The following is a 20,069-nucleotide window of genomic DNA, read 5'->3' as shown; positions in this document are numbered from 1 at the left end:
ATTGTTAAGTAAGGGGTCAAGAAGAATCACCCATGGGCCCTGGAAGGCCAGAGTCTCCAGGAAATCCTTTGTCCCCTGGCAATCCCTGTAGTCCTTGCTCCCCTGAAGCACCATTTTCAGCACCAAAGATATCACCAGTGGCTCCCTTGGAACCTGGTAAACCTGGACTGCCAGCCTTCCCAGGCAGGCCATCTTTTCCAGGAAGCCCAGGGAACCCAGGCAATCCCTTCTCCCCACGAGGTCCAGGAAATCCTAAATGTAAAGAGGCAAAGATTAAAAAAAAAAAGCCAATGATGCCTAGAAGCAATTTGTTTGGATAGTGATCTGAGACGGATTTTTCTAATATAAAAGCTAATATATTAATAATGATCAGCAGTCTCTATTCCATGGATTTGTGCAGAGGTAGAGACTACAGCACATGAGTGGAAAACAGTTCTAGTTCTGGGAGGCTGGGAGTCGGCACAGCTTAGCAACCTGCTCCTATTCCTGGGGCTCAGTAGTTGCTAATAACCCAAGTCATACGGAGCTCCTCTGGTCAAAATTTAGCCTCTCTTGTAGCTGTTGAGCTCCAGCTGCCATGCCCTCCTTCTTCTCAAGTGGGTAGAAAGTAGTGGAAAGACCTGAAGCAACACAACACACTAGAGCAGACGGCCTAGGAGAGGTCCTGAGTGCTAGAGCAATGGCAGTTCAGAACATATTATGATACACAGATTGCTAGCACTGTCCTGGAGGTTCTGCCCACTGGATATTGTGAACAGGCTGAGAGTTGACATGACTACTAAATTCCCAGGTGATGCAGGTGATGACCTAGGGGACACAGTCGGAGAAGCCATGGGACACTGCAGGCCTGAAGCTCAGCTTCTTTTGGGCCGATCTGAATAACTCTCTCTGACCTCCAAGTAGTTCATCTGGAATACTGCCACAAGACTGGTAAGCAGACAGCTGCAGAGTCCTGGCTTTGTCACAGTGGGTTTTTTGAGGTATGGTTTCCTCATCTGAGAGTCAAGGGGTTGCCTCCGTTGTTTTTGACATGGCCCCTATTGCCATGTTAGGCCCTTATTCTATCTATGGCTCTCTCTTGCGTTTTGCCAGGAAGTGACTAAACTCAAACCATCTCAGCCACACCAGGGAGCAGACCTAGCTTACTGTCACCTGTGGTGAGTGGAAAGAATCCCAACCCAACATACACACAAGGGGTGCCTCCTTTCCTTACCTGGCAATCCTGGAAGATGAATTAACCCCGGACTTCCGGGCCCTCCTTTACTTCCATGAGTGCCAGGCTTGCCTGGAATTCCAGGGAGGCCCCGAGCTCCTTTAGAGCCTGAAACCCAAGTGCAGGTAGTGAGGGGAAAGGGACACTAGCAAGGAGAGGCTAGATTTATGGTGTTTAGCCAACAATCCTCCTCTCTTGGCCGGCCTCCCTGAGTCCTGCCCCCCAACACCACAGTCTCCAGCCACCGTTTCCTCAGTCGCTGAGAAGCCCCTCAGCCGTACACTCATCACTAAGGGATCCTCCACTTCCTTTGATTCAAGGCCTTTAAAGAGTGCTTACTTTCTCTGGCCGCATTCCATACCTGGGAATCCAGGAGCTCCAGGAAATCCCGACGGACCGTATGACCCAGTAATAACACAAGGCAAGGTTACTCCTGTAAATGATAACACGTGGAAGTGTGAACTCACCAAGACAGAGAAGAGTTCCCCCCGCTTAGGCTCCTTTCCTCCAATTCTTTTTAGTGGACAACCGTGGTCTCCCCACTCAGAAGCTAGGAACACACAGAAAGCTTGGCCTCCGAAACCCTTGGGAGACGCAACTGGCGCGCGCAATCCTTGTTCTTAGTGTTCAGGTGCCAGAGTATCACTTATTAAACCATGACTGCCTGATGAGCAAGCTGCCATCTAGGCGGAGGGAGTTACCCATGCAGGAGCAGCCGTGAGCAGCAACTGTCTGCTTGCTGTTCCCTTAGCATCTCTTTTTAGCACTTAGGTTTCAGCACTAAGGGATTGTGGTGCCTGCATTATTAGAGTGGATAATTTGAAGCCACAGCTATTTGAGTTCACACCTACACTTCTTCTTTTGAAAAAAAATTATATATTTATTTTTAAAATTGTATGCATCTGGGTGTTTGCCTGCCTGTGTGCTGTGCACTGTATGTGTGCCTGGTGGGGAGGCCCCGTGGAGGCCAGAAGAGGGTGTTGGATCCCCCGGAACTGGAGTTACAGATGGCTGTGAACTTCTGTGTAGGTGCTGGGAATTGAAGCCCTTTTTTTTTTTTTTTTTTGAAGGCTGTCTTCAAAGCATGGGGCTCTTTTAAAGCAGTTCATTATTTTGAGTCCACTAAAATTTATTGGCCATCCTTATTCAGATATGTGTATCTCTAAACTAAGTAAACACTTAAGATCACTCCCTTGGTCATGACAGACAAATTGAGACTCCTCAGCTTCTTCTTGAAAACTATAAACTCTGCTACTTGGGGAACAGAGACAGTCAATTTCAGTATTCAAGACTGGGATTAGCATTCACAGCCTTTTCTGTAGGAAATTCTTTGCTCACTCATATTGCAAATAGTCTGTAGGATCACAGAGGGGACCTTTAATAAACTCTCCATGACAGACTGTTTGTGGACTTCCTTGAGTGCCATTTACAAACAATTGCTATGCTAATTAAAATCAGCTTGCCCTATTCATTAAAACAATCCTCCAAGGTCTTTCTTAAACCACAGTGTCACTGGTTCCAACAAAACTCTGTAGCATTTGTTAAAAAACAATAACGAAAAAACACGACTCTAAAAACTGTGAGTACAGCGTAGGATTATTTTTGAAAACTGTGTATAAAGCCTATGATTCAGACTGCTTACATAAGTAACTGCTATCTCTCCTTTTACTTGCTTCTGTTCTCCAATATAAAGTCTTGTTTAAAGAAAAAAAAATAAAACAAACGAACAGACTCACTTGTTTTACTCTTAAGTCAACATTGGGAATTGAACGGTATATTGTATTGGTTATACTGGGCTCAGGAGCCAGACAGAACTTAAGCTGGTGTCTTATTTCTGTTATTACACAACTGTATGGGAAAATACTTGAGTTCTCTGAGCCTCATACGTCAAAGGGGAGCTACCTATCCAATAGTGTCTGTGAGCAGTCCATGAGACAGAGACAGAAGTGCTTGATGCCGTGCCTGGCCCCTGCTGCCTGCTCAGGGAATGGCAGCTCGTATCTTCCTGGAAAGATGTTCAGAGGAGCTTCTGTTCTTGAGCGCCTTGTGTTTCGCCGTAGGCAGTCTTGTGATGGTCCTGGAAGGCTTCTAGACCTTGTGCTCTTCTGGTCATATTCCCCGCGGGTATAAAGACGGCCCTAAGCATGAATCCTCTCCCATGTGCGAGCAGACACCTCCACCATGTCAGACACTAAGGTGGCAGAGGTTTCTCCATTGTGGAAATGTGTGCTATTGACAGGCACCTCAGAGTGAGATGGTTCCCACTGGCAGGGAACTTCCAGTCCTGTATTCTGCTGGGGCCCAGAGTTTTTGAATGAAAGGGAAAGATATCCCCTGGAACTGGTGTCATGAAAGGGACCCTATACGAGACTTTTCTGCCACTCAACTAACTCCAGAGCCCATCAGTTTCAATGTGTCTGTATCTTACTGTTGTATTTCTATTGCCTTAATCATGTCACAGAACAAACTATATACAATATAAATATCCCTGAGTGGAGTTTAAATGTAAAGCCACCCACGTCCCCAATTTATCAGATGAGTTTCATAGATTCTTTTCACCCATGAGAACCAGATCAGAGAAAAGCTTTTATAAAACGGAACTGAGGCCAGCCATCCATTCTAGGGAAGGAAACTGGTGACAAAGAAAGGTAGGTAGAAACCAGAAGAAATCAAGGCAACAAGTCCCTCCACAATATCCTCCTCACCATTCTGACACAGACTGCCCTGCATTATATTTTGAAAGGAGGGCTTTAAAATGATGGGAAAGTTAAGGACTTCACATCACTTTGTATGCTGTCTGCTTTTACTATATATTGCCATGTTCTCAGCTTCACATTCCTGAATTCCGACCATTCACAATAAAGCAGAAGTCAGCTTTAGCCAGGTTTTGCTTTATGCGTGCAACAGATGACTACATTGTTCAGAATTTCCACCACGAATACCAAAATTCATCTTTAGAATATAAAGTACCTCTAGTTTTCAAGACTCTGTTATTTGCGTTTATTCTGAGACTAAATAATAGAGACTAGACATGAGTGGCTCCTTGCACACGCACCTTGCAAGGCAAGTTAGAACCCACTAAAAGCTCAGAAAATGCAATGAGAAACCGGCCAATGCATCAACACGTGTGGTGAAGGAAATCAGCCCCTCTCAGGGACTGCATACCACTTCCTCCTGTGGTCCCTTGTAGTTAGGTACTAAGGAGCCCTTAAAGCAGTATCAGTGGCCAGTGACAGCCTCTGCAGCCTCGTCTCACAGTTACCCTGCCTCCAAAAGGGTGCAATGTAGTATTTAAGGCATTCTGAGTGGCAGAGGCAAAGGTGAACAAAAGAGAAAAGGTGTTTCACCAACATCCATGTCTGAGAACCTGAAGATGTAGGGAGCTCTGGCCTCCCGCCATGTCTAAGTGTCTTTTAACCATCTTTCTCCCTGCTGCAGCAATAATCACCTAGACCAATCATGGGCAGGAAAAAAAATGAAACCGAGACACATGTTTGTTGCGTCCTAAGGGAGGTCTTGTGTACAGACCAGATCTACTAGCCAACCACATTCATCATGGGCACTGAGTAGAGTGCTGGCACCCACACATAATCAAGTACACAGAAAACTGCTCGCAGTAATAACCTGGGTGATAGATTACTTTGAAAATCTGGAGCCAGAGCCTCTATAGGGACCATCAGTTGTCAGTGTTCCCAGAGTTTGCAATAATTCATACCACTAAGTTGAACAGCTTCTGATGACTGCATGCCCTTCCCTGGTGATACAAATGTCTGGTTCTGGTAGGAATAGGCAACATTTAGGAACACCATCTTACATTTTGGTGACAACAGAGCTGGCTATAATGCATAAAGGTGCTTGTAAATGATTGGAAAGAATATTATATTTAGTGAGTTATATTTAGCTACTGAAGATAAAAAGAAATGTAGTATTCTAAATGAAGTACTTGCAGTGTGTGGTGCTATATACCTTTAATCACAACATGTAGGAAGAAGTGGCAGACTGATCTCTGTGAGTTCAAGGTCAGCCTGGTCTACCACAGTGAGTTCTAGGATAGTCAAGGTCATGTAGAGAGATCCTGTTTCAAACAAACAAACAAACAACCCCCCCCAACACAAAACTAATGAAGATTTATTTGAAAATCCAGGTACTTCCAAAAGAACATTCTCTACATAAGACACCTTCCAGAATAGACTTACCAGCACTGTGTTCCTGAGAACATTCTATATTTACTAGCTTGGGATAGAAACTATCCCACTGGTATCTTCCTTGATGCAGCCTCATTTCAAACAAAAAGATTGTTGATAATATTTAAAAGGTTTGAGGGTGTACAAGTTTATAGGTATCATGCATTGTAACCAAATTTAAAACCTACTTGCCTTCAAAAAGGGTTGAGAACAACAGGTGAAGAGCAATAGAATGACTGTAACTAATAACCCCAGGGAATAGAGTTGAAATCAGAACTTCTCAAAGGAAAATGGATATTATTTAACAAGATACAGACTAGGGAAGAAGAACTCTTTCCTAGCTTGTACAAGGCCTGCACTTAAACACAGACCTTTCTCATGGCTTCCATAAACCTTTGTGAAATGAAATCCTGACTTGGTTTCAAGAATCTTGAATGAGGCTTTAGCCTGCGCCACCATGCTTATCACATTAAGCAAAGTCGATTTTAAAATATGAACATATAAAACGGGATATATTATGTTTATTTGTTAACCATTCAAGGTTGTTAGGAAGGGCTTTTCTTCTGTATATAAATATTGGTCTCTCAAGGAATGCTGTACTCTGCTAGGCAGGTTGAAAGGGTAAGAAGCTTCACCTTCTTCAGTACCTGGAGATTTTACAATGTTGTTGGTAAAGAAAAAAAACCATTAATAGAAGCAGTAATTTAAGTAATAATGGTACAGTATAAAAGCAAAGAGAAGGGTAATTGTCAGCACTGCGCATAAATAGAACTGAATGGGAAAATTCAGCAAGGAACAGAAGAAAAACTCCATAGGAAATTGTCTTTTGCTCACTTATCCATCCGTCCAACCATACGTCTATCTTTTCCAAAAGCCCTTGGGCATTTGATAAACTAGGCATGATATACTGAGAACTTATCAACAAGAAGAGCAAAGTAATCATGGGAGGCATTTCCAAGAACAAGACCACCTTAAATTTTTAAACTTCGATGACTATGAGAAGTGTGGTGCCATTCATAGAAAAGGAAAAGTCACAGACCACGAGAGCTGTGATGAAGAGGTCTTTCGACGGCACAAAAGACAAGTTACAGTATGGGAACTTCAGACTATATAAGCAGGAATATTGCCTATTATAATCCTTGAAATTCAAGTGGGAAAACTAAGTTATTAAAAGAGAGTTAAGTATTATATAAGTGGTAGGTTAGAATCCCTGAGCAATCTGAGGGTCTGTCATTTGGGAAAGGTCTTTGTCTCCTGATGTTATAGCCATAACAACCATACAACTTAGAGAACTATTTATCAAACCTTCTACTAACTACTTTGATGGTATTTACAAAAACACCATCCATCCTCTCCCCGAACTTTTCTATGGACTGTGAGCTCATAACCTACCTAGGCAGCTCCGTGACATTTTCAGCTCAATTAGGAGAGTCTTCATTAAGAAGAGCTGAAATCCACATTGTTCTACCTTATAAACTTACCACAATACAGTGATGAGCCATTTCCTACTTGAAACCCCTTGAGGATTGACTGGAGTGATTACAGCTAGTCAGATCTCTTTTTCTGACGCATTTCATGCTTATGAGTCATGGTCATTTCACAAAAGGCCGACTTTTCAAGTCAAAAACCATCTGATTGTATGACTCACCTTGAGCTCCACGGAGGCCTGGTTGCCCTGGTAACCCATCTATTCCTTTATCTCCAGAAAGTCCACGGGGCCCCGGAAGCCCCGGCAGTCCAATTCCTGGTGGTCCAGTTGGACCATCAAGGCCCTTTTTACCAGGAAGTCCTGGTGACCCCTTTTCACCTTGGAAGCCAGATCCACTGTCTCCCTAAACAATAAAAGAAAAAGAGAAAGAAAGATCATTTTAAGACTTATCATCCGAAAAGGCTTCTAACCATAGTAACGAGGTAGTCAGTGAACAATGCTTTGTGTTTTGTGAACATTCTCCATCATTCTAGTTTATCAACCAGCCTCTGAGTTTGCTGACTGGAAATGAGTCTTGCCAACTCTGGGTGGTCTGACTTTGAAAGAGGTTCTAGATAAGGCTAGGGGAAAGAAGTAGGGAATGAGAATAGCACCAACAACCCTTGTAGTCAAAGAAAGTGACTGGATTACTTGAGAGAGTAAGTCATTGGGAAGCCGAATCATTTGAAATTGATATGGTTAATTATTCCTAGTGCTTATCAAATGAGAGAATAGAGAAAAAAATCTTATTTTACAGAAAATTAAAGCATGGAGTTAACATGTTGGGGGGAGTCAGACTCTGTTCTATCTTATTCCATAATGTAATGAGCAGTTTCCCCTGAGTCCAGTAAGACGGTTTATGGAGCTAACCATTTAGGAATGATCTACTTACCTGAATGCCTGGGAGGCCCGGTAAACCTGGTATTCCATCCTTGCCTGGAGCTCCTGCCATACCTGGGGTCCCCTGGGGACCAGGGTCACCTTTGTCTCCTGACAGTTTTGATCCTCTACTGATGGTTGGTTCTCCTTTCTTTCCTTTGAGGCCTGTATGTCCTCTAGATCCAAATAACCCCTGATAAAGAAATAAAAAGCAGCAATCAGGAAATGCAGGCTTCATAGAATTCTTGTGCTGAGCAACGATATGACCTAACGGGTGTGATTAAGGGTATTCTTTCACAGTGTTCTGGGCAAGTGATTATGTAGCTATCTTGGATAATTACTTCACATCTTTTCCAAATTTTGAAATCTGTGAAGACTGGGCTTCCTCTTAGTTTCTAAGCAGTATCACTCAGCCGGGCAAATCTAAGTTACTGTGTGCAAGGGAAGGAGGGAACAATGGTAGGTTAAAGCAGAAAGCGACTTTAGAGACCATCTGGTCAGATTGTTTCATGTGACAAAGGCCCATGGTTTTGTTTTCTTTTTTACTTATTTTCAAAGTTGCTCTTAATTTATTCTCGGCAGAAGATTTTCTCCACTAATTCATCAGCACAGTTTCCAATTAGAGCCTAGGCTTACAAAAGGAATGCTTCTGATTTTTCAATTGTTGAGGGAATTTCTTGTGCTCCCAATTACCACTGTGATTGGTTACTTGTCAATGGGAAACAAGGATTGATTTGGCTAACTGCAGAAATGTAAGCAAAATCTTCACAGATTGTTATCATACATTTATTTTACCCCTATCTTTCATTAGAAAAATGATTGATGGGAAGCAAAGAACATTTGAATTTCTCCATTCCCCTTTCTGTATTAAAGTTAATTAAGACTTACTGGAGCCCCAGCTGGGCCAGATACACCCCGAGAGCCTGGATCTCCTCTAGCCCCTTTAATACCCGGGAGGCCGATGAGACCTTGTGCCCCAGGCAGGCCTGGTTCCCCATTTGGTCCAATGTTGGGTGCACCACCTTCACAAGCACAAAACCCAGCCTCTCCTGAAGGAAAGAGAGACAACAAGTAAACAAAGAAGAGTACGGATGACGACAACTAATGAAGTAGGTTCTTTTTCCAAGAGTAGTTACCTAGGATTGACAAGCATCCCTTGGGGGAAAATCAAAGGGCTTTACAGAGACTCAAGGAGCCTAAGGCCATCAGAAGACAGCTGGGCTTGTGCGTCAGTTTTTGCTAGTCCTGGAAGAGGTCCAGCTACCATCGAGTCTCATGTTGACCACCAATGGCCACTAAAACAACCGAGGGCCTAGAACTTAGTTCACACATACTGGTGTGACTGATGATGGCAGGCGCTTCAGCGAAGTGCATTTTTCAAAGGCAGGTCTCATACAATGTAGGTTGGTCTCAAACTCACGTAGGCATGTGCCCCCAAGCTCATTTTCAACAAAGCACTTCTGAAGACATACAAAGGAGCTATAAGTATCATGGAAACATGAGCACGGTCTGCACAATGACAGGTGGTAACAAATGTGGTTGGCTCTATTTCCCTATGATCTTGAGGGATCTCTTCTGCTCTTTTAGAAAACTGAGATCTTGGGAACTCTGAGAGAATGGTCTAGTTCTCGGATCACTTGAAAACTGAGCACAAACGCTAAGCAAGGGAGATTTGGAATTCTTCAGATTAGGGATGCTTATCTGGCAGAACTGATGTAATATATTTCAAAATCCAAGGCCACAAAATTGGAAGCACCTCTGATCCCAAGCATCGCAGGCATAGTGAATTTGCATTTCTCAAGTGTGACCCGAGACCTCCTGAGTGAGCCGCTTTATGAGGCAGCTCTTGAGACCTCACTTGTTTTCCTGGAGCTAGCTGGCCCTTTCAGTACCTCAGGTCTTGACCTACAGAGTCCTCAGGCTAACGGTGTTGGGAAGCAGTGTCTGGACAAAGCCTTGTGAATTAGCTGGACTGGTTAGCACCCTGGAATGCTGAATCGTGGGCTCAAGGGGTGGAAAGAGCAGCCCATAAGCCTATTTTTTTTTGTCCTGTGTGACTTCAACTTCCAGCTTCACTCTTAGAGCTCCAATTAAAACACTTCCATGAGTCCTATACCTTCTCTCTGTAGCCCAGAATACTTCTGTTCAGGTTCCTAAGGCCACTGTTTTGATCAATCCCCTTAAACTCTCTCTAGGGATTTGGGGGGACAATGACATTTAAGAGACAAAATTCACCTTTTATTCCTTTGAGGCCCTGATGTCCTTTTGGACCTTGTTCTCCTCGGAGACCTGGGAACCCAGACTCTATGCTAGGCAAGGGTCCAGTCTCAAATGTGCGACCTGCAGGATTTGAAAGAACACAAAAGGTTGGAGGCTGGTATAAACCTGAGGACTCACCTCAGTCGCGAAGGCTGGATCCTTGAGGGTCAACGTACAGAGCAGAGCAGGAGAAAAAAAATCCGAGCCTGGGATCTCTGCCAAGCCTGCCGCGGAAGAGCCAACAGGACTCTCATTTGGCTCTATTCACTGTACTAGCAGAATGACTGTTACGTGCCTCACATTGCACTAGATTCCGAGATGAACAAAGTAACTCAATAACTCAGCAGTGCCAGGCTTTAGCCAAGAAAGCCTCTTTGGGCAAAGAGGAAGCAGGTGCCAGCTGCAGTGGTCAGGGGATTTAGGCTGTAAAGAAACATGTTGGGCAATAATACTTCCAGCCTTTCTCTCTCACAGTCCAGAATAAGCACTGTGTAGATACTCATATTTTGTCATCTATCTATCTATCTATCTATCTATCTATCTATCTATCTATCTATAATCTACCCATCTACCTATCTATTATCTATCTATCTATCTATCTATCTATCTATCTATCTATCTATAATCTACCCATCTACCTATCTATTATCTATCTATCTATCTATCTATCTATCTATCTATCTATCTATCTATCTATCTATAATCTACCCATCTACCTATTATCTGTCTGTCTGTCTGTCTGTCTGTCTCTATCTATCTATCTATCTATCTATCTATCTATAATCCACCCATCTACCTATCTATTATCTATCTATCTATCTATCTATCTATCTATCTATCTATCTATCTATCCATCTATCTATCTATAATCTACCCATCTACCTATTATCTATCTGTCTGTCTGTCTGTCGTCTGTCTGTATCTATCTATCTATCTATCTATCTATCTATCTATCTATCTATCTATCTATCTATCTATAATCTACCCATCTATTATCTATCTGTCTGTCTGTCTGTCTGTCTGTATCTATCTATCTATCTATCTATCTATCTATCTATCTATCATCTATCTATATTTCTGTCTGTCTTTCGATCAAATATCTTATACTGGGAACAGAGCCCATTGCCCTGCACAGGCCAAAACCCCACCAAACTGGGCCACACCTCTAGCCTCCTCCCCATGAAGGCTTTCGGCAAACACCTTGAAGATGAAGGCAGGGCTTCTTTCTCAGATCCTCAGCCTACCTCACTGGAGCTCAGGAAACTCGGAAAATAAGTCCAATTCTACTTCCCTGGTATCTGAAAAGCCAAAGTCCTGGCAGAGGTGGTAGGGGTGTGGGCACTGAGAGCCGTGCAGGACAGAAGGGTAATGAATACAGACATTAGTGTTTGGTCATCATCAGCCTGCCCATTTCTTGACGCAACGCACACTGCACTACTGTTACTGCCAGTAGAGGTGAGCTGACTCAGAGGGGATAGAGCCTTCATTGTTGCCCCCACTGCTGTTGGTGGTCCTCACTGAACTGTTTCTCCTGGGAGGGGCCCTGTCAAAATCATAAAGCTTCTGAACCAGACCTAGGTCTCAACACCAAAGGAAGGAAAGAATAACTTACCAGGTGGGCCTGATGGGCCTGGTAAACCTGGTAAACCTGGCAAACCAACTCTACCAGGCAGGCCAGCATCTCCAAAGGTGGTGCGCCCTGGGTTTCCTTGGTCTCCTTTCAGGCCTGGAAATCCCCGAGGCCCTAGGGCACCTGGAAGACCTGGAAAGATAAGCCCACACAAAATGCTCACCATAGCACCCTACTGTTTGGGCACATTCTGATCAGCAGTGTAGAGACAGACCAACACAAGGGAAGCATTCGGGAAATCATTTGCTCCTCTCTTTCATGACAGGAACGTCCCTTGAGAATCGATTACCTAATTGCCTAGGAAACTGTGGTTAACTTGTGAGGAAAAGCTAGGCTTTTAGCCACTGACTGCTCTATTGGTTCTACTTCAGTGCTGGACCCAGCTGTACCTCTATGAATGGCCTGCCTTCAAAACACAAATATCCTTACAGGGGGCCCTCTCCATGGAATTTAGAAACTAGTGACTTTAATAGACATGTCTGGGTGTTTATACTAGGACCAGCCCTGCCTCCCAGACTCTGGCATGCTGTTTCTCTGCCCTGTACAATGGAATCTATGTTTTCTCCTATGGAGACTGATTGAATAGTATCACCCAAAGGATCCTTGGGCCATTCTGTGCTAGAGTTAAGCCTAGAAGGGGGTCTAGGTACAGTTTTATCTATCTATCTATTTATCTATCTATCATCTATCTATCTATCTATCTATCTATCTATCTATCTATCTATCTATCATCTGTCTCTCTATTCATCTCACGCTAAGAATAGAACACTTGGCTTTGTATATACCAAGAAACTCCAAATAGGTTACACCTTTAGCCACCCCTCATGAAGGCTTTTAGCAGCCACCTTGAGGATCCAGGCATAGCCAGATTCTTCTTTGTTAAACTCCCCTGGCAGGTAGAAGACCAAATGACACATCCAGGGGAAGAGTGAGAGGGTTCCAACCACTCGATCACTTCCAGCTTCGATGGTAGTCTGGAATTGTCTTTCTGTCTGTGGTGCTCATTTAACACAAAGGAAAGCTACTGACTTAGGCCGACTCTATGTATACACTAGCGTTAGGCTAGCTATGGGAAAACCTACTGACCAGTCTACCTTTCCTTTGACCTTGGGTAGGTTCCTGGTTCCTGAGTTTCAGAGGGAGATGCTAGGGATTGGAGCACAGCGGAGACTGGTCAATGCACAGAACGGATTAGTTTGCTTTACCTGTTAACGATGGGAGGCCAGGGGTGCCAGAAGGGCCACGTTGGCCTTGTATGCCTTCATCTCCTCTAGGGCCTGGGAGGCCTGGCACACCGGGATCTCCAGGATAACCTGGCATTACAACGAAAAAGAAGAGTAAAATGCTACAGTGCATGTTCGCACTTGCCACAAAATGCCGGGGAAGAGGTGAAGGGAACTGTTATGGGCCTAGCAGTCTTTGTTGCTGTTCTCAGGTCTCCTAGTTGCTAATGATCTTAGTGATAATGGCCTTCCAGAGCTAAGGCCCCATTAGTATTTTATTTTGTAACTAGATCTCAAGATGTAACCCAGGGTGGCCTTGAACTTACTATCCTCCTGTTTCAGACTTCCAAGTTCTGGGATCACAGGCATGTACCATCATACCAAGTCACTACTAATGCTTCAAACTTGGTCTTGTTAGAGCTTTACTTTTCTGACAAGCCCTGGAAAGTGCTAGGAAGGGTCTCTACTGCTACAGCCTTAGATGTTTATTGTCGGTGTTAAAGTGATTAATAATTATCACTATAGGTTTCTTTGGAGTAGAACTCTGGAGGCCACTATCAACATTGGGCATTTAGATGTTTAGCAAAGGCAAAGAGGAAGGGTGGAACATACCCAGTAACTAGGACGAGGACAGAGGAGGACAAACTTTCTAAATAACATACTGCTTTGGGCTCGAAGATGAGCAGCATGCTTGCGGTCATCTCCATGAAACCCTGAGTATTCTACAATCTAAGGCTAAAGGCAGCCCAGCTGCTCCCCTAAGCATTCCAGGAGAACCCTCCTGTTAATCAAATTCAGGCCTAGGAAAGCCCAGATTCTTATCCTGACCGATCAATACAAAAATGGGAGGCTGCACTTGGCTTGTCTGTCTAAGAGGTTGGAATTCGATTCATTCACCAAGCTCTGGACTCCTGAGTGGACCTTGATATTGTCAGTCATCCAGTGGCTGACACTGTATTCTTTCAACAATTACAGGAAATATAGGTTTTAACACCTTGTCTTTTCTTCTCTCAGTGGCTAACAATGTATTCTTTCAACAATTACAGGAGACACAGGTTTTAACACTTTGCACCTGAGATCACAGCGCCATCTGGATCGGTGAAAATGTCTGGGCCTCGCAGACCAACGCCACCCTTTTCACCCTGTAAAGATGAAATAGATCGAACACAAAACTTTCCTTGATTGCATCACCCAAGATCTATGTGCCTTCAAAGCAAAACCCCAGGGAAGTAGCAAGTCCCCCCTTGACCCCTGCCTTCCAGGATCATCTAGTCCAGAGGTTAATTTCCAAGAACAAGAAACCGAAGATGACGATGACACAAGGTAGCTGGATCAACAAATGGGATCTGCACATTTGTCAAGGACGAGGGATCTCAATTTTGTTTTGCCGCACCACTATGAGGCATCCTGTTTCTGGGCCCAGGAAGTGGAGCATAAGCACAGCTAAGGAGGCACCAGATTTCAACTGTTTTCCTCTGTTCTCAGCAGGTTGGAGATTCTAACGCCTACCACCTTTATTGTTTGAGTGATGGCAAAGGAAGTCTAAAGAGTCCTAATTCTCTGCAAAGACAGACTCAGTGACTAGAATCTGATTCAGGGGAATACCCAGAGAGGGTACTAGGGTAGGCAGGATGCACTGTCGGCAGAGAATTTTAAACACTAAGTGTTGGTAACATCTGATGAATGTTCATCAGCTTTGTTTATAGCATGGGGCACATGCATTTAAGAAAACGGTGACATCTAAAGCATCAAAACGTTAAAAACACTCCGTATCCTAAGTAGGCATTTATATGAATTCTTCACCTTTTCACTTCTTAAATCCTGGAGTTGTACTTCCCAATGATATTACCTTAATTCCTGGGAACCCGTTAATCCCTGGAAAACCGGAAGTCCCCTTCTTTCCCTGTGATAGAAACATAGTTATCACTAAGTTCAAATATATAAGGTGAGCTGCTTTGTCGATTGTGCCAAGGCAAATAGTACAGGGATCTTGCTGTCATTCAGAGTGTGGACAGCTTTGCCAATTCTTACAGATGATAATATGGCATTAGGTAGTTAACCTGCATATTAAAGTGCATAAGGGTGAAAACAGAGAGAAGCGGGGCAGGGGAGAGACTAGGATTATAAAATTACATAATTAGAACATAGACAATTTGCATTATATTTGCATGATAAGCAATGTCTGCACTTGGCCATGTTAAGTAAAGCACGGTGATCTTTTGATTAGGATTTTGCATACCAATGCTTTATGGATATTAATCAAAATACCTGTCTCCCCGGATGTCCTTGTTCTCCTTCAGAACCCATGGGACCCTGTAAAGTGAAGAACCACACCTTGGAAAGTGAATCGATCACACTTGAAAAAATATGCTGCTAGACTCATATAACAAAGTTATCCACCTGAGTTCAAGATTTAGGAGCTGCTAAAACCAGGTAAGAAAACCTTCCTAGTCTTGGCTTAATTTCTTTCTAGGCATTAATCCACCAGGATGAATAGCTTCATGAAACATTTTTAAAGAGCTAAACAAATGGAAGCATTTTAAGTAGCAGTAGGAATTTAGTAGGAGGGTTGGATGACATACTTAGCTACATTGGTTTCAAGTCAGATGTTTTTATTAGACGGTTTCTTGTTTCTTGTCTGCTACCCTAAACATATTCTTTGTTGGTGATTATGAGTTTTGAGGACAAAGGATAAGGGAAAGGAGCAAAAGAAATGGCATAACAATAATTAAATATTGCTAAATACTCAGAAACTTAACATCCTGATGGAGGTGGGTCTTGTATTAATCTGTTGCTTTTATTGGTTAATTAATAAAGAAATTGCCTAGGTCCATTTGATAGGCCAATCCTTAGGTGGGTGGAGTAAACAGAACAAAATGCTGGGAGAAAGAAGCCGAATGAGTGAGTCGCCATGATTTTCCCATTCCAGACAGACGCAGGTTAAGCTCTTTCCTGGTAAGCCAGCTCGTGGTGCTACACAAAATTATTAGAAATGGGTTAGATCAATATGTAAGAGCTAGCCAATAAGAGGCTGGAACTAATGGGCCAGGCAGTGTTTAAAAAAATACAGTTTCTGTATTTTTTGTATTTTGGGTAAAGCCATGCAGGCAGCCGGGTGCCGGAGACGCAGCCCCGCCGCTCTTATTACAACAACATCCTTATGGACAAACTAAAAACACAATTCTCTCAAATGTGCTTATGTAAGGTAAAAGTTGACCAACTTCTTCTAACCCAAGGTCTCAGTTTCTGAAAGCTAGGAATCAGAAGGAACGATAATCATTTCTCCATTCAAAGTAAGACTATTTTGGAAAGTTGCTAACTTCAAACGTTATTCACTATGTTCTAGAAGTTTCCAGACTTGTTTATGTCCTGTGAAGATTACACCTGGATCTCTTCCATTCCTGTTATCCTTCTTGCTCACACTCCCTTGGAGTATAAAAGAATAAAGGCAAGAAAGCATGTGCACCATTCTGCAGCTCAGGAGAAAACTGTATACGAAAGTCAAAAGCCCAAGCAGGCTGGGGAGCCACCTAGGAGGAGCAGTTACATCATTCCTTATTCAAGGGAGCCAGACAGTCAAGAGAATGGGGTAAGTGGAGAGGTAAGCCTGCCAGAAAGTTGAGAAGAGAAATAAGAGAAGCTTAGCCCATCAAATTATACAATCAAGGGACCAATAAAAAAAAATGAAGAAAAAAGAGAGCTACATTTCATTAAAGGAAAGAAAATGGGTCAGATGACTTGATAAACACAGGCAAATGAGACTCCAAGTTCATACCCTAGGTCCTGGCAAACCAAGGATTCCCTTTTCTCCTTTCTCTCCAACAGATCCAGACTCCTGCAGGAAAAAAAAAAACCAAACAAACAAATAACAACAAAAAAAACCCGAGAAGTCAGAAATTAATACACTCATTTTCTCACTGGGATGGTGGGATGATACCTAAGACAGGAAGAATGCCGTGAATTCGAGGCCAACCTGGGCTACATAGCGAGTTCCAGGTCAACCAAGGCTAATATTTAGCAAGACTCTATCTCAGTCAGTTAATTGTTTATTTTCTCATTGGTTGCATGGCTACATTCAAGGGGAAGAAGTCATTTCAAACCAGATCTACTGAGTCCTCAGGTAATCTCCTTATATTGAGCATCTTGCCGAAAAGCACATAGAGAATGACTATGTGTTGGGCCATTCATTCAGTATCGCTTTGTGGTTCTAGAAGTAATGCCTTTCCATCAAATACTCTCACTCTCACATGTACTGGGGGCATCACTAGCAAGTAGCACGGGAATAATAAAGTGCCGAAACTCCCATACTGATTTTACAGATGAGAAGAAACGTCCAGGAAGGGTAAGAATCAATGAGTAAGTTGAGTCTTTTGTGATCCCAGAGCTTTTTCTACGAGAGCCAGCTTGCTGCATTCTGCCACCGAGGAACTTGGCAGAACAACAGAAGGTTGTGTAGATGTTTGGGAATTCATACTAGAAGGAAGACATTTTCCCCTTCAGATACACAAGAGGACCACAACATCCTTTTCCATGGGAAAGGAATATTTCTACCTACAGTCTCCCACTCGTACTATTAAGTATCTCATCACATCCTAGGAATAAACCAAAGGGGATTATTAATCAGTTCCTTTTGCCTTGCTATAAGAAGTGAGGACTTAGAGCCATAGGTTTGATTTTTGGGCTCTGTAGAGACAAGCAGGAAATCTAAGAGCAGATGGAGAGAGAGCCTTGTCAACCCTGGATCCAGGGCCAACATCCAAACCCTCCAAGTTATAGAAACGTTCGTTACCAAAGTGAATAAAATCTTTTATAAGAAACTTAGCTGAAGCCATTTGTAACTGTTTAAAATTGTACATATTGGAGCATAGGGCTTTTCTTTTGTTTGTTAGCAAATAGTATTTATTCCTGTTGTAAGAGTAAAGGAGGAATGAAGGTTTCTCAGATATAAGCTTGTCAAAAGATGCTAACTGATGCTGTGGCATATCTCCCATTGTTCCCCTGATGGGCGCTGACTCAGCTGGTCTGAGGATGCTGTCTTGATTCCATCTGTATCCTTTGCTTTCTCTTGAAGAATCTGTGTGTTATTACAAGTACTAAAACCTGAATGAATATCCCTTCATAGACTCAGGAGTTTAAAGAAAGCAAATGTGGGATTTTCCATTGCTTTTTCATTGTGGGGAAGGTGTCTTTGAGAGGTGCAGTTGAAACGGGGCTTTGGCTCCTACTTCTCTGTTTTCTTCTCTGCTTTTATAGATATACTTCAGCCCTCATGCTGAATACGGTGTATAATTTAAATGGACTGTGGTCAGCCAACACTATCTGGACTCACCCATTTTTAAAGAGTACATAAAGTTGGGTGTATAGGGAGGTGGGGGAGAATCTGGGAGGACATGGGGCCAAGGGGATTAATATGATCAAAATATATTCTCTGAGATCCTCCAAGATTAAATAAAGGCATAGTTAAAAAAATCAAATGTAATGCAAACCTGTTTGAAATCTTAACTTTCTTTACCTCATATTTCAAATTGGAAACAAAAGTATGCTGCCTACTGACAGAATGTGTCTAGTGGCCTGAGAAGTTGAATAGTTCTAGTAACCTTTCCTGACCTGTCCCAAAGTGTTATGGCAGCTGCAAACTCTTTAATCCCAAGTCTTCTATAAAAGAAAATTTTCCAAGTGGGAGATTTCTCTCACAGCCATTCCCATCCGCCTCTGAAGCATGCTATTACCAAGGGCACGTATGCAAAGTGATCCAGAAAATACTTGCCGAATTAAGGCAATAGTGACGCAGAGAATACAACTATGGCAAAAGAAAGCAGACAAACAAACATAAATGCCCAGGAACTGTAACTATGCCCCTGTCCATCTTTCCCAGGAGGATAAATACAAGAAAGTCTTTTATTTCTTCAAAAAGTGAGAGAACTTGTATTTGCTCACCATTTTGAGGTTCAGAGTTTGCAAAAAGTATGTATACAAAAATAAACATGTGAAAATGTAAAAAGGAAATCTTTCTGTGTGTTAGAGCCAATAAAAGATAAATGGCTTGGCAAGCCACTGTGAACAGGGAAGCACTGTTCAGAGACCCTGCTGAACAAGCTGTTCTAGCTAGATATCCCGGGACCTGATCCATTACTGTTGGCTTTGGCGAGCAGCCCTGTCATGGCTGCCCCCACCCTTTAACTCAGTCATGGCCCGGAAGCCTTCTTAGAGTACTAACTTAGCTCTTTAGAGCCTTATTCTCCAGACCTAGAGGCTCCTGCTGCGTTTCGTTTCTGAGGAGATTCAGTCGGAGAGTTTCACCTACCCAGGAGTTCCCCTCAGATCTACTGAACAGTTACGATCAGGATTTTCCAGGTTCATCTCTGCTCTTGCCCTGAACCACTGCCGTTCTACTTTCTCCTATGTGTCCATGTTCCGTGGACATGTGTGAGCAGTTCTGACAGCCTTCATGGAGGAACCGGTGGCCTACAATTGTGAGCCTGCTGCTGGGGACAAGAGAGGTAAAAATGATTAAAGCTGGGACCAAGCCAGAAAATCAGGGCTTTTTACATTTAATTAGCTAATTAGTTTATATATTTATTTTTAAACTACAAAAGGTGCAAGAGAAAGAACGTAGGGCACACATCCATCAGATTGTGCATTTTGTCTCCTGCAAAGATTGGGGCTAAAATGGGAAGGAAGAGGAACAACTTGGGATCTCTAGAGATTTCTGTCTCCTTAAGGTCTTGTTTTCCGGGTAATCGAAAGCTGGTCTGATGGAGGCTTTAGTTTCGAGAAATGCACCTCTGTAAAGCTCATGATACCTCCCATAGCCATCCCCTTTCCTCTCCTAACTTTGCTCTCAGGCAAATCAGGGTATTAATCAATGTTCCCATAAAGCAGGCAGATAAGTTAGGGGTGAAGGTGTTACATGATTTGACTTCTGTCCCCCACTGAATCCGTGTAGGAGTGAGCTTAGAACTGCTTCCCTGGTTCCCATTCTATGCAGTCCAGCGTGCTGTGTACAAGGAGACGTTCCCCAACTTTGATACTTTTTTTTTCCAGCCAGGTTTCTGTTTTTACAACATTGAGAACACTGAGCTGGGAACAGTACTGTGATTTTATCGCCACACGTTGTCTTCAGTCGGTCTCTCTTACAGGAGGGAAGGGATTGCGACATTATCATGGCAGAGGAAATCTACGTGAAAAAAGGGGGAAGGAGGCAGCAGGAGCC

General features: G+C 43.1%; 1 protein-coding gene across 1 annotated transcript in view; it reads right to left on the bottom strand.

The window, feature by feature from the left end:
- The window catches only part of Col4a6 (collagen type IV alpha 6 chain), a 315,976-nt gene that overhangs the window by 24,066 nt on the left and 271,841 nt on the right, over positions 1-20,069 (bottom strand). The window contains exons 14-26 of the mRNA XM_057759972.1: positions 16,632-16,691; positions 15,125-15,169; positions 14,706-14,759; positions 13,929-13,998; positions 12,839-12,946; positions 11,616-11,765; positions 9,980-10,084; positions 8,633-8,793; positions 7,758-7,937; positions 7,046-7,229; positions 1,575-1,646; positions 1,214-1,321; positions 31-252 (exon numbers count right to left, since the gene is read on the bottom strand). Of these exons, the coding sequence (XP_057615955.1) occupies positions 31-252; positions 1,214-1,321; positions 1,575-1,646; positions 7,046-7,229; positions 7,758-7,937; positions 8,633-8,793; positions 9,980-10,084; positions 11,616-11,765; positions 12,839-12,946; positions 13,929-13,998; positions 14,706-14,759; positions 15,125-15,169; positions 16,632-16,691 (1,519 nt within the window). The remainder of the gene's footprint in view (positions 1-30; positions 253-1,213; positions 1,322-1,574; positions 1,647-7,045; positions 7,230-7,757; positions 7,938-8,632; positions 8,794-9,979; positions 10,085-11,615; positions 11,766-12,838; positions 12,947-13,928; positions 13,999-14,705; positions 14,760-15,124; positions 15,170-16,631; positions 16,692-20,069) is intronic.

The sequence above is a fragment of the Chionomys nivalis genome, chromosome X (genome assembly GCF_950005125.1).
Source record: "Chionomys nivalis chromosome X, mChiNiv1.1, whole genome shotgun sequence".
NCBI classification, from domain to species: Eukaryota; Metazoa; Chordata; class Mammalia; order Rodentia; family Cricetidae; genus Chionomys; species Chionomys nivalis.
This window is presented reverse-complemented; position numbering and strand designations above follow the sequence as displayed.